Source organism: Cimex lectularius, unplaced genomic scaffold, assembly GCF_000648675.2.
Source record: "Cimex lectularius strain Harlan isolate CLEC.00 unplaced genomic scaffold, Clec_2.1 scaffold21, whole genome shotgun sequence".
Lineage (NCBI taxonomy): Eukaryota > Metazoa > Arthropoda > Insecta > Hemiptera > Cimicidae > Cimex > Cimex lectularius.
In genome coordinates, this window is record NW_019392671.1 from 2,533,994 (window position 1) to 2,548,258 (window position 14,265).

The 14,265-nt window shown below is 39.5% G+C and overlaps 1 protein-coding gene across 2 annotated transcripts in view; it reads right to left on the reverse strand.

Annotated features, from left to right (window-relative positions):
* Positions 1-824: 824 nt before the first annotated feature.
* Positions 825-14,265, reverse strand: part of LOC106670831 (dual specificity testis-specific protein kinase 2) — a 32,992-nt gene continuing 19,551 nt past the window's right edge. The window contains exons 2-11 of one of the 2 annotated variants that reach the window (XM_014401466.2): positions 10,046-10,167; positions 8,485-8,533; positions 4,717-4,866; positions 4,557-4,639; positions 4,212-4,470; positions 3,998-4,142; positions 2,748-2,869; positions 2,169-2,694; positions 1,932-2,107; positions 825-1,873 (exon numbers count right to left, since the gene is read on the reverse strand). In XM_014401466.2, coding sequence (XP_014256952.1) covers positions 1,658-1,873; positions 1,932-2,107; positions 2,169-2,694; positions 2,748-2,869; positions 3,998-4,142; positions 4,212-4,470; positions 4,557-4,639; positions 4,717-4,866; positions 8,485-8,533; positions 10,046-10,167 — 1,848 coding nt within the window. In that variant the 3' untranslated portion in view covers positions 825-1,657. Of the gene's footprint in view, positions 1,874-1,931; positions 2,108-2,168; positions 2,695-2,747; positions 2,870-3,997; positions 4,143-4,211; positions 4,474-4,556; positions 4,640-4,716; positions 4,867-8,484; positions 8,534-10,045; positions 10,168-14,265 lie in introns of both variants that reach the window. The other variant, XM_014401465.2, reaches the window with a different exon arrangement.

The following is a 14,265-nucleotide window of genomic DNA, read 5'->3' on the forward strand; positions in this document are numbered from 1 at the left end:
TTAGTGTATTTTTGAATACAGTGATGCTGTATTTGAACCCACAACCTTTACCTTATGGTGATGAGTGGTATGTCAATGCCACTACCGTGGCGGCCAACAACGCCCATTAGTAAATCTTCGACTACTGTCGCTTACAGTGGACTTTAGATGGAACACAATAAGTGTCTCAAAAGACTGATGAATGTGACAGATTTTTCAGCATGCCCCCCTCCAAAAAAAAAAAAAAAAAAAAAAAAATCCTGACACCTTTAACTGGGGAACACACCCGACACTATGTGATATGACCCAAGGCCACCTGACACAAATCTAACATCCAGTTTTACATAAGATTGTATTCCCCCCCAAACACATCTGCCCGATGCCATGCAATGCTACCCTACCCTACAGTGTAGAGGAATAATCCTAGTCTGGTCCTTCTGTCGTTTTTCGTATCACATTTTTTAAAAAAAGTCGGAGCTTTTTTTAATGGCTAAATGTAGACCGAACATAAGTTAAAATCGGACCCAGCACCTGATTGAAAAAAATACATTTTAAATTGAATAATTTTTAATATGTAATAGTACATATACATAATATATAATTTTTTAAATTACAATTTTTGCTTTTAATAATAATTATAATAATAATTCCACTTTTCCCCCCTGTTTTAATTTACTTTGTTTTTTTCTTCAAAATATAAACAAACTGTAATAAAAGACATCACAATATAGACACAACCGTTCATACAAAATTTTTGTTTTATTATTTTATTTATTATTATCGTTTTATAATATAACAACAAATTTCTAAATATATAAATATGTATATTATATAAGACGGATTGATTTTTTTCTCATTTTTTTTAATTTTTATTCAAAATTAAAATAACGATTGCCTAGACCCTTAACTATAGTTTATCCGGCTGAGGGCCGGGTGTTCAATATATTTTTTTGATTTTTTTTAATTTTCCATTTCTGGCGGCGAATTGAGCACGACGACACGACTGGCGTCGGTGGTGGAGGAAGACCGTTGAAACCGGGACGGCGGAGGCGTAGCGGCCGAGGGACGAAATGTTAGAAATTGACTAGAATCGAAAACGCTTAACTTTTTTTCTTTTTTTTTCTCCCCCCCTTTGAATCTCTTTTTTTTCTAAAAAGAGAATAAAAAGGCATTTAACCCTTCGCACCTCGGCCCACGACATCTGCCGTTACGGATGACGTTATTTACAAACAGATAACAGCCTGGAAGTTTTAAAAAAAGAATGAAAAGAGAAAAAATCTAAATTAACAATTACCCATTAAAAATAATAATACATTGGAGAAAATAAAGCAAAAAATATATTTCAGTTATTAATTTAAAAAAAAAAAAAAGAAAATAAACCTTAATTAAACCAAAAAGTAAATTAATTCACAACCGTAAAGCTCAAAAAAAAATATTTTTTTTTGTTTCTAAATATATTTACATAGGGAAAACTAATTCCTGGGTAGAGGAGAAAAAAAAGGAAAACTTTGGTACTTGAGACTTGTTTTCTACTCGCCCTCGTTAATTAACACCCCATATATGTTGACAGGGGGTGGCACCGAGGGGGGAGAGAAAAAGTAAACACGGAGTATAAAGAATCTGAAGGGAAGACTTTTCAGGGCGGGAAGAGGCCGAAACGGTCGGAGTTCGCCGTGCGTCACTTCTTGTCGAAGATCTGCAGCTTGCTCCGTACGGCGCCTTCGCACACAATGAGCCTGTGCATTTGGGTTGGGCGTCGCGGCCGGCACTCGTGCCGCAGGTGTCGGTAGTAGTCGCGGTGTTCGCCTTTGCGCTCGAAATACTCGACCATTTTCTGGATCTGCTGTTGGTGCTGGCTCTGCGAAAAGGCGCACTTCCCAACTTTTTCGTCCACCTAGATCACAATTTTTTTTAAAAACTGTAATTTGAAAACGCTTAATCATGATATTTACGATGTGATCGCTTGTTATTGAAACGTCCTCTGTTGAATCACTCGACCCATTCAAGGCGTTTCTTATGTGATGGCAGTACCTTAAGCAAAAACCTTCGCAACTCCCTGAATCGAGTAGGAGGGACGAAGCGGCAGAACTCGACGATAGAGTCACAGACGAGGCGATCAGATCGTTACCTTGAAAGAAAAAAATTAATTACAGGAAAAAATATATCGTAGCACAATTGTAATCTTTTACTAGGGTGGCAGAAGTCTTCTCCAACGCTGGAGAAGAATCCGCTCTCGCATGAGCCCCTTCTGTGCAGGACGGTCGGTATAGCGTGGTCATCCAAGAAGGCGAGGTTTGACCCTGATGAGAACGTCCTGTACGACTGGAGCAGTGAGGATTGTGGCTTGTCCTTTGAGTCGGCCCTCCTCGAGAAGGTCGGTGATGAGGGAAGAGAAGGTGGCATGACTACTGGCAGGGTCCGGCGCCTTCCGTCGCACCCCCCTCCCTTGCTGCAGCCACTGCCTCCTACACCGCCGCTCTCATCCTCGTCCGTCTTCCTCCTGTCACGTTCAGACGGTGAGCCTAGGCTGAAACACCGCCCGGAGAAGATGGCATCGAGCAACGATGCTTGGTCCATCTTCTCACGCTGGCGGATGCTCTCGAGCACCTTGGACGGTTTGACTACCGGTTCGGCGACGACAGTGCTGCTCTCCACGGAAGCGTCGCTCTCAGACGTCGTGGCCTCAGTCGACGAGTTGACAATTTTCTTACCTCCCTAAAACAAAATTAATTAAACAAAAACGATAATTGCAGAATTGAAAATAATACCTTAAAAGCGGGAATGTTGGCAAACGGGTTCTGCGCAGCGGGTTTGTAATGGACGTCCTGCTGAGCCATGGTCTCGCCTAAAACTCGTATCACATCATCTGAGAGTGATCTTCTATGGCCGACTGAAAAAATAATAATAATAATTTACACCTATTTCCAAACCGTCAAAGTTCACGTCATTTATTCATTTGTGCACTAGTTAATCATCTGAAATAGGCACAAAATCAGTTAATGAATCAATTCAATCGTTCAGTAAATATGGGAATCGATTCACTAGTTCAGTAAATACAAGAATCAGTTCACTTGTTCAATAAATGTAAGAAACGATTCAATTGTTCAGTCATTCTAGGACCCGATTAACTCGTTCAAAATAAGTTCAATCGTTCAGTCATTCTAGGACCCAATTAATTCGTTCAGAATAAGTTCAATCGTTCAATAAATGTAAGAAACGATTCAATTGTTCAGTCATTCTAGGAATCGATTCAATCGTTCATTAATCTAGAATATTGAATCAATCGTCCAGTTAACATGGGATGACAGATTCACTAGTTCAGTAAATCTTAGAAGCAGTTTACTGATTCAGTCATTCTAGGACCCGATTAACTCGTTCAGAATAAGTTCAATCGTTCAGTCATTCTAGACCCAATTAACTCGTTCAGAATAAGTTCAATCGTTCAATAAATGTAAGAAACGATACAATCGTTCAGTCATTCCAGGAATCGATTCACTCGTTCAGGCGAATGTATGAATCGATTCATTCAGTCAATCATTGTAGGACCCCAGTCAATCGTTCATTAATTGTAAGAATCGATTCAATCATTCAGTAAATCTAGAAATTTGCTAACTCGTTCAGGTCGATGTATGTTTGAATCATTCACTAGTTATGTCATTCTAAGAATCGATTGAATCGCTCAGTAAATATAGGAACCGAGTCACTTATTCGAATAGATTCGATCGTTCAGTTAATCAAGGAATCGATTCATTGATACAGTTGGTTTAAGAATCGATCCAATAGTTGAGTTAACCTGGGAATAGATTCACTGTTACAGTCGGTTTATGAATTGATTCAATCGTTCAGTTAATCTAGGAAATCAGTTCATTGTTACAGTAGGTTTATGAATCGATTCAATCGTTGAGTTAATCTCACGGCGTATTCACTCGTTCGTCTAAGAATCGTTGAATCGATCTTCAAATACACTGGTTAGACTCTATCATTATTCATGACAACCGTTCAATTTTAATCGGCTTACGTTTTGTGTGAGGCGAAGCATCTTTCGAGAATTGCGTGGAACAACTCGCGTCAGCCTCAGACTTGTGAGGACCTTTCGCGTTCCACATGATGTTCTCCAGCTGGGGCACAATCTCCGCGAAGCTCGGCCTCTGCCTCGGCTCGTACTGCGATCAGTCGTAAAAAAATATAAGGAAATTAAAAGGAAAAAAGAAAAAAGTCTTGGTTTGACTTACGTTGCAGCAGGTGAAGGCGAGCTTGAGGAAGGCGGAGGGCGGCTGCTCGGCCTGGCAGAGTTTGGCGAAAGCGATGTAATCCAGGCCGAAGTTTTCCGTCCTAGTGAGGATGTCGGGGTCGGCCTCAACTCGGGCGATAAGCTCGCAGAGTATGATCCCGTATGAGAAGACATCCGACGACTGATCATACCACTCGCCTTTCAGGCATTCGGGGGACATCCAGTAGGCCGAGCCGACGGTCGTCAGCCTGTAGCCGCACCTGCTGTGCACCATAGGAAAATGTTAAACAACAGTCCGGGGAGGGGGAAGAAAACCAAAAAGAAGAATAAAAAACAAGAAAATTACTTCGGTATTTTAGCGGCGAATCCGAAATCGCCGACGACTGCCGTCATTTCTCCTGTTTCGTTGTTCGTCTTCACCAAGACGTTCTGCGGAAGGACAAAAATAAAATACAAATGTTAAAAGAAAAAGAAGAAAAATTAAACCTAGGAAAAACGTCACCTACCTTTGAGGTCAAGTCCCGGTGGAAGATGTCCTTGCAGTGTAGGTATTCCATACCCTTTCCGATGTCGAGGGCCAGCTTCATCCTGACCGAGAATGGCAGAGGTATCGACCTGTTCTGGATTATCTGTTCAAGGCGACCTCCGTTTATGTACTATAAAGTGAAAACAAATCAAATAAGAAAAAGAAAGAGAAAAAAGTACATTGAATCGTTATTTGTCACGGTGGAAAATCCAGTACGTGGACGTTGATGAAGAAATCGTTCGCTTCGATTCGTTCACTTAGTGGGGCAACGTCGGTAAACGAATCTTGGGTCTGACAATACATAGTTCGGTTAATAAACGAATCTCGTTCGTTCACTTGGTTTGTACATGGATCGTTCGGTCAGTTAACGAATCTTGTTCAGTCAGAAACTAGTCTGCTTGGTCTGTCGATTAAAAAAAACTCTTTCACTTGTTCTGTCAATCAATTGTTCAGTCTAAACTAATCTCGTTCACTTTTACTAATGAACCCTCAAGTAAAAAAATCTTTCACTTGGTCCTTTGATGGATCGTTCAGTCAGTGAACTAATCTCGTTCACTTGGTCTGTCGATGAATCGTTCAGTCAATGAACTAATCTTGGACCAATGAGTCGTCACGTGGAAAAACTATCGTTCACTTGATCTGTCAATGGATCGTTCAGTTCCTGACTGGTTCACTTGGTCTATCGATGAATCGTTCAGTCCCTGACTGGTTCACTTGGTTTACCAATGAATCGTCAAGTAGAAAAAAACTATCGTTCACTTGATCTGTCAATGGATCGTTCGGTCCCTGACTGGTTCACTTGGTATGTTGATGAATCGTTCAATCATAATGAACTAATCTCGTTCACTTGATCTGTCAATGAATCGTTCAGTCCTTGACTAATCCGCTTGGGCTGTCGATGAATCGTTCAGTCAATGAACTAATCTCGTTCACTGGTTTGCCAATGAGTCGTCATGTGGAAAAAACTATCGTTCACTTGATCTGTCAATGCATCGTTCAGTCCCTGACTGGTTCACTTGGTATGTTGATGAATCGTTCAGTCAATGAACCAATCTCGTTCACTTGATCTGTCAACGGATCGCTCACAGTCCCTGACTAGCCCACTTGGTCTGTCAATAGATCGTTTAATCATTGACTCGTTCACTTCGTCTATCAATGAATCGTTTAGTCCTAAACTAATTTCCATCAATTCACAGATTGTTTAATTACAATATTTTACTCATTCGTTCCCTCTGTCATTCATCGAATTTCATTCCGTCAATGACGATTCATTCGTTCACTGTCAGTCTACGAATATGGTGCAGTCAGTCAACTCATCGTTCTCTGTCAATCTACGATTCTTCCAGTAAACCAACTCATCGTTCACTGTCAATCTACAATTCTTCCAGTCAGTCAGCTCATCGTTCACTGTCAACCTACGAATCGTCCAGTCAGTCAGCTCATCGTTCACTGTCAATTTATGTATATGGTGCAATCAGATAGCAGATCGTTCTCTGTCAATCTAAGAATCTTTCAGTCAGCCAACTCATCGTTCACTGTCAACCTACGAATCGTCCAGTCTGATTCAGCTCATCGTTCACTGTCAATTTTGTGAATATGGTGCAATCAGACAGCAGATCGTTCTCTGTCAATCTAAGAATCTTCCAGTCAGCCAACTCATCGTTCACTGTCAACCTACGAATCGTCCAGTCAGTCAGCTCATCGTTCACTGTCAATCTACGAATCGTCCAGTCAGTCAGCTCATCGTTCACTGTCAATCTACGAATCTTCCAGTCAGCCAACTCATCGTTCACTGTCAATCTACGAATCGTACAATCAGATTCAGCTCATCGTTCACTGTGAATCTATGAATCATCCAGTCAGTCAGCTAATATATACTCAGCCTTACGTCGAATTGACCGTTCAGTCGTTGATCTGTTGACTCTGTGAATCAACACATCATTCATCCTGATACGCCATCATTCTTATTGTCTTTCTCTCTTTCGGACTTCTCCAAGGGGACACAATACAAACATACGAACTCTTCCCATCCGAGAGACGGTGTATTCTTCGTTCCTACCTTTCAACGGTTGCGCAATTTGTTAGAAAACCGAAAATGAAAAGGTTTCTCCCACGGATGTGAACAATTATTTGCATAGGAGGAAGGAAAGAAGGAAGGAAGGGATCTTTGGGAAAATTTTAAAACCGGAGGGAAACCCCCTGAGAGTATTTTATTTTTATTTTGTATTTTCCACCTTTTGGAAAGTGGCCGATTAACAATTGTAATCAAACGCCGTTCTTTTTTTTTTTTTATTGTTTGTTAAGGTCCTCTTAAGCTAATTAGAAGCAGACGAGAGTGAAAACACCGTGGAACGGGACTGCACGTTCAAATAAGGGCATCGTTCAAAGGCAAAAAATAAAAAAATATCCATATATCCTGGGGGTGTCGCTTTTTTGAGGATGAAGGAGAAATAAAGAAATTTTTTTTTGAAATTGAAATTAAAAGTAAATAAAATAAGCAACAAATTAATTAAATAATAAATTAATTCATAAAAATTAAAAACACCCCTCTCCCCCTATAAAAATCTTGAAATGCAAGTCGTTCACAACTTACGAACGGGTGAGTTGTTTCTACACAAATACACACACGTGCGCGCATGTGTGTGTGTGTGAAAGAGAGAGAGAAGAAGAAGCAAAAGGATTACATGTTATAAAATGGGGGTGAAGGAGAGTGAGTAAATAAAGTTGTATGTACATGTGTATGTACGTATGTGTATATGTACGCATATGTATGAATGTGTGTGAGTAAATATGCACGTATGTATGTGTAAGAACGCACGTGTGTGTATGCATATGTATGTATGTACGTACGTATGTATGCATGTGTGTATGGTTATGTATGTATATATACATATATATGTAGATCATTATAATATAAGTAATTAGCAAACTATTATTTAACAAAATTGATCAAACATTATTAAAACAAAATATCTAATTATATGACAAATAATCAAGGTTAACGTCAAATATAAATTTAAAAATTTATAATGATTTTGTTTATCATAATGTTAAATGTCATGTATGTGACCCGGGGTAATAATACTTGTACACAAAACTGAATGGACGATGTATTATTTAAACACTTGTAATCTTAATCGGGGGCAGGTGGATTGTCTTCCCTCTCGCAAGGGTTGCTTGTGAGAGAAAAAATAATAAAAAAATGGGCACATTACCCCGGGACACATTCCCTTTTATATACAGCAGCACATTAACGAAATCATGTATGTCGATAACAATGTCGACATACATGAAATTGTGTGTTTAGTATTAGCCGATTAGGGATTCTGGGATAGTAAGAACATGCCTAACTAGACGTAACAGTTTCAGTTTCATAAATTCCGAGATCATGAGTGCCTCCTCCTCCCCTGTGGGGTACGGAGGTCAGTATATAGAGTTCGCCCAACCTGTCATTAGATGGCCCTCCCAATACACCTACAGTTCCATACTACCATGTTTTTTAAATATTTTATTATGTTAGGTAGTTTTCAAACCGACTGCACACGCAAACGCGCGCAGTTGGATCTCGTCTTCTCCCCTTTCGTAATTTGGACACGGCTTCTTAACGCTCGACTTTCTCACTTTCTCGCTCGCATGCACGCCCACTGCATAAATTTTAAAGTGACTGTCTGTCTGTCTGAGATAGAGAGAGGATAAGGGGAGAAAAAATATATATATACATAAAAATTTCAAATAGCTTCTAGCTTACCTCGGTCAATGCGTGAAGCTGCCCCTCGTGAACGCAGACACCCATGAACCTGAAAATAGAACGCAGTGAGAAAAATATTTCACGAAAAAAATTAATACATTTTTTCTTTTTTGAAAAATAAAAGTAGGAAAAACGTGGAAAGACTGCTCAAAAATGAATAGGAATATTTGTAATTTATTTATTTTTAAGGGGCATCCGACCGCTTGGTCATTACAGACCGCGTGCATGCGAAATACAACGATAAGCACTCACGCAAATAAATATATTCACAACTATATTGCATTCGTTCTATTTAGTAGATGGAGTGCTCAATATTCCTCCATCGACCTGCGTACAATTATGAATTGATCTAATTGGGACACTTTATCAATATTCCGCCATCGACCCAAGTCACGTACCATCATCCCCTCCCCATTCACTCTAATAAATACACTCGCACAAAACACATATTTTGACGGAAATTTATCCTTATTCTATTCATTTTAATTGAATTAATCCTCATTTTTATTAACGGATTTACTTAACACGGAAATTATTCATTTTGTAAACGAACACCTTTTCTCGTCTTTTCTCCAATTTAAACCAGTTTTATTATCTTTAACCATGAAAAGACATCATCTTGAACCTGAAGGTGGATATCTCAGATGCATTTTCTCAATAATGAGAGACTGTTAGTGCCAACAGGAGACCTGGTAGTGGATCTCAGCGCATTACGACTCTTAAGGAAGGACAGAAATATTGTCGTGCAAGACGGAACCGTTTCCATGTCCAACAGATCCTAAATTAAGTACGAGATGCAAGGCCTTTATCAACGAATCGTTTGTGGGAAGTTGGCCTCACGTTTGAGGCGACCTGCAGCCATTCAGGAGTAGAGATGGGCACAGGAAACGAGAATGATTCAAAGAATCGAGTCACGATTCCCAACTCCCAATTTGATTATTCGATTCTTCGTTTATAAATAGATTCTATCATTCAGTTAATCTAGGAATCGACTCATTGTGATTCTATCGTTCAGTCAATTTAGGACTAGATTCATTGTTACAGCCAGTTTATGAATCGATTCTATCGTTCAGGTTAATCTAGCACTAGATTCATTGTTTCATCCAATTTATGAATCGATTCTATCGTTCAGTTGATCTAGNAAATGATAAACTGTTTGAACAACTGAATCGATTCATTAACTGACTGAACGAGCGAATTGATTCATAAACAGATTTATCCAGGGAACCACTCATTTGCTCAGTGTTCATCCGGCCAGTCGGTCATTGAATCGTTCAACATATAACTAAGCCGGTCAGTCAGTATGCAAATGATTTCCCGATTACGCGGATGAGGTTGAACCCCGTTTTTCCTTCCTCCGGAGCCCCGTGTCCCTTGCCCCAGTTACGTGGGCACTGACGAGGTTGTGCAACACCCTGTATATGGCCGGGGTTTCCATCTTTGGCCCGGACGGCCGTGGCGTTGAGCCGTGTACGGAAAGTGAATCAAGGCCCCCATCATCACCATCGTGACAAGAAAACGGGATGGGGGAAATAAAGTGGTAAACAAAATTGTGACTCACCCCAGAATGTTCGGGTGGCTCAGCTGGTTCATGAGCTGAACCTCCTTAAGCATGTTGGGCCGGTTCGACCTCAGGAGGTTCATCTTGAGAACCATAACTTCTCCTGTGACTTTGTGCGTCACCTGAAAAAAAAAGTTAAAGGTTAATCAATTTAAAACAAAAACCACACAAAAAACACTCTTCTGCTCATTCTCTAAATCAAGCAACGTACCAAACCTTTAACGAGCAAATAAAACCTTATGTGAGCAGCAGACTTACAAACGGTCACGAATCGTTCAGTCTTTACGTAAACAAATTGATCTGCTGATAGACAATTATTCGTCAAAAGCTGACGACATCAAAGAATCCCTCCTTCAGTCGGTTAACATTCACTCTGTCAGCACACGAATTCATTAACCTTAACAGCCGTACCGATTCTTTCGCTCATATAGTAAACGGTTCACTTGCTCCACCAATGTAGGAATCGATTCATACGTTTCGACAGTTAATGAACCGTTTCAATTGTTCACTTCATCTATGAATCATTTCACTCTTTCATCAGTTCCAAATCTATTTAGTGTTAGTCATTTTATGAATCCGTGGATTAGTTCGGTCAATCAATGATTCCGTTGAATCGTTCATCGTTTACAAATCGATTTACTGTTTCTTACAGACATGTTATGAATCCATAGAAGAGTTTGGTCAATCTATGAATCGATTCAATCGTTTTCTGAATCGTTCATCAATTACATATCGATTCACTTACAGTCATTTTATGAATCCGTGGATTAGTTCGGTCAATCTATCAATCGATTCAATCGTTCATCTTTACATATCGATTCACTGTTACAGTCATTTTATGAATTAATGGATTGGTTCGCTCAATCTACGAATCGATTCAATCGTTCGTTGAATCGTTCATTATTTACATATCTATTCACTGTTAAAGTCATTTTATGAATCCGCGGATTAGTTCGGTCAATCTACCAATCGATTCAATCGTTCTTTGAATCGTTCATCATTTATATACCATTTCACTGTTACAGTCATTTTATGAATCCGCGGATTAGTTCGGACAACCTATGAAGCGATTCAATCGTTCATCATTTACATATCGATTCTCTGTTACAGTCATTTTATGAATCCGTGGATTATTTCGGTCAATCTATGAATCGATTCAATCGTTTTTTGAACCGTTCATCATTTACATATCGATTCACTGTTACAGTCATTTTATAAATCCGTGGATTAGTTCGGTCAATCTATGAATCAAATCAATCGTTCTTTGAATCGTTCATCATTTACATACCATTTCACTGTTACAGTCATTTTATGAATCCGCGGATTAGTTCGGACAACCTATGAAGCGATTCAATCGTTCATCATTTACATGTCGATTCTCTGTTACAGTCATTTTATGAATCCGTGGATTATTTCGGTCAATCTATGAATCGATTCAATCGTTCTTTGAACCGTTCATCATTTACATATCGATTCACTATTACAGTCATTTTATAAATTCGCCGAATAGTCAGTATGAATCGATTCATTCTTCAGTTAAACAACGAATCGATTTACTTTTAGTCAGTTTATGTATATACTGATGGATTCATTAAGTGAATGAATCGATTGACTCGTTCAACATCCGTTTATCCGCTCAATATGCATGTAAACTAAATCAAAATAATTCTGTGACTACTAAATTAATATTTTCCAAGCACAAAATCATTTCATGAAGGGCGTTTTTGTCAATTCACGTGATACCGCTAGGCTTTTTTTTTATCACACCGTTTGTTTGTTAATACGACTTTCTTGTTTAGGGCACGAATTTTAGTCTTTTTTTTGTTCATATGGATATGTTTTTTCTATTTTTAAAGCGGGGACGTGCAGATAAGGCGATAAGGGACGAGATAGTTCTAGATTGAGAGCTTTAAACACACTTGCAGTTATAAATGTCTTTTTTTTTGCTAGGTCAATTATTTACTGTTTCGATCTATCGGATTGATCCTAACGGGCTTCCAGTCCACCAGGAGCGAGGCGACCAAAGCACCAAAAGGGGCGCCCCCACGGTTAATTCGAAAGGAACTGGAGCTTCCGCGACGCAATTGGGGACGTTAATCGACGCCAATTACGCGAGGCGCCCGCGTCTCGCGGGCCGCTGAGGAAAAAGCTGACCCAGAAAGCAGGCGAGAGGTGTGCGCACAGCAGGTCCGTTCCCCGTTTTCGAAAAAGAAGAGAGAGAAACGGAGGCGAAAGTCGATTTGCCGTTGTCGGACGTGAGCCGGCAGCGAGGGGACCGAAAAACACCTAATCTCCACTGTCGAAGATTGGATTTTTATTTTTAAAAAATAATAATAATAATAGTTGCGTCGGGTAGAAAACCGGCCAAACTGAGATTCGGGCCAAACTTGTTGTTGTTGTTTAGAAAATGCCCAAGAGGCTTTGTGTACAAACCGTCTCTGGCCTGCCGGCCGCGGGCTTTACGCCAAAATGCGTCTAGTTACAGAAATAACGAGACCGTGCAATATTTTAGCACCTACCCACTCTGAAATAGATATGGAAAAATATACCCGGGAGGGGGCGGCGGGCAATTTTTAGAAAGGATCGGGTTTCCTGTTGAGCGGCTCCGAGGCGATGCGTTTTGGGGGGCGGAAAATCGGGGCGGGCGACGAAAGGCGGTCGCTCGTGTGTGGCTCCCAGTAACGGATTAGACTCGTGACCGAATGATACGGTCCATGAACAAATCAATCTGAACGGAAAGACAAACGTTCAATTCAATCTGATGAAATGTACGAACGATCGGAGAACTATACAATCAATTTAAGAGAATATATGAACGAACCACGTGACGGAACAGATGAACGAATCAGTCTGAAAGAATGGATGAACGAACGAACTATACAATCAATTTAAGAGAATGTACGAACGAACTATCAGAGAACTATACAATTAATTTAGGCGAATGTATGAACGAACTGTCGGAAAACTGTACAATCAATTTAAGACATTATACGAACGAACTATCAGAGAACTGTACAATAAATCTAAGAGAATGTATGAAGGAACGGACTATCAGAGAACGGTACAATAAATCTAAGAGAATGTATGAAGGAACGGACTATCAGAGAACGGTACAATCAATTTAAGAGAATGTACGAATGAATTATCAGAGTACTACACAATCAATTTAAGAGAATGTATGAACGAACTATGGAGAACTGTACAATCAGTTTAAGAGAATGTACGAACGAACTATCGGAGAACTATGCAGTTTAAGAGAATGTACAAACGAACGGCAATCAGAGAACGATACAATCAATTTAAGAGAATTTACGAACGGACGAACTATCAGAAAACTATGATCAATTTAAGAGAATGCATGAACGAACTATCAGAGAACTGTACAATGAATTTAAGATAATGTGTGAATGAAGGAACCATCAGAGAGCCACAGAACCAATTTTATGAGAATATAAGAACGAATGAACTATCAGAGAACTATACAATCAATTAAAGAGAATGTATGAACGAGCTATTAGAGAACTACACAATCAATTAAAGAGAATGTATGAACGAGCTATTAGAGAACTATACAATGAATTTAAGACAATGTGTAAATGAAAGAACTATCAGAGATCTACACAAACAATTTAAGAGAATATAAAAAGGAACGAACTACTTGACGGAACAAATGAGCGAATCAGTCTGAGGGAATAGATGAACGACAGATTAAATCTGAGAAAACGGATGAACCAACTAATCTAATTAAGGAAATACATAATCGAACTATCTGAGGAATCAATGAACCATGAGAGCAATATAATGGAACAGATGAGCGAACGAATCAACCTGAGGAAACACATGAAGGAACGAACTATCGGCACAAACGAACAAATCAATCTGGGAGAACGATGAACGACAGATCGAATCCGAGTGAACGGAAGAACGAACGAATCCAATTAAGGAAATACATAAACGACTCATTTTCTGAGGAATCAATGAACCATGAAATCAATCTAGTTGAACAGATGAGCGAGCGAATCAATCTGAGTGAACGGAAGAACGAACGAATCAGTCTGAGGAAACGATGAACCATGAAATCAATCTAATAGATGAGCGAGCGAATCAATCTGAGTGAACGGATGAACGAACGATCAATTTGATTTAACAGTGGAACAAATTGCAATTAACCCGTTGTGAAATTTCATTTAAATGCTTGGAGAGCAATTGTTATCTTAAAT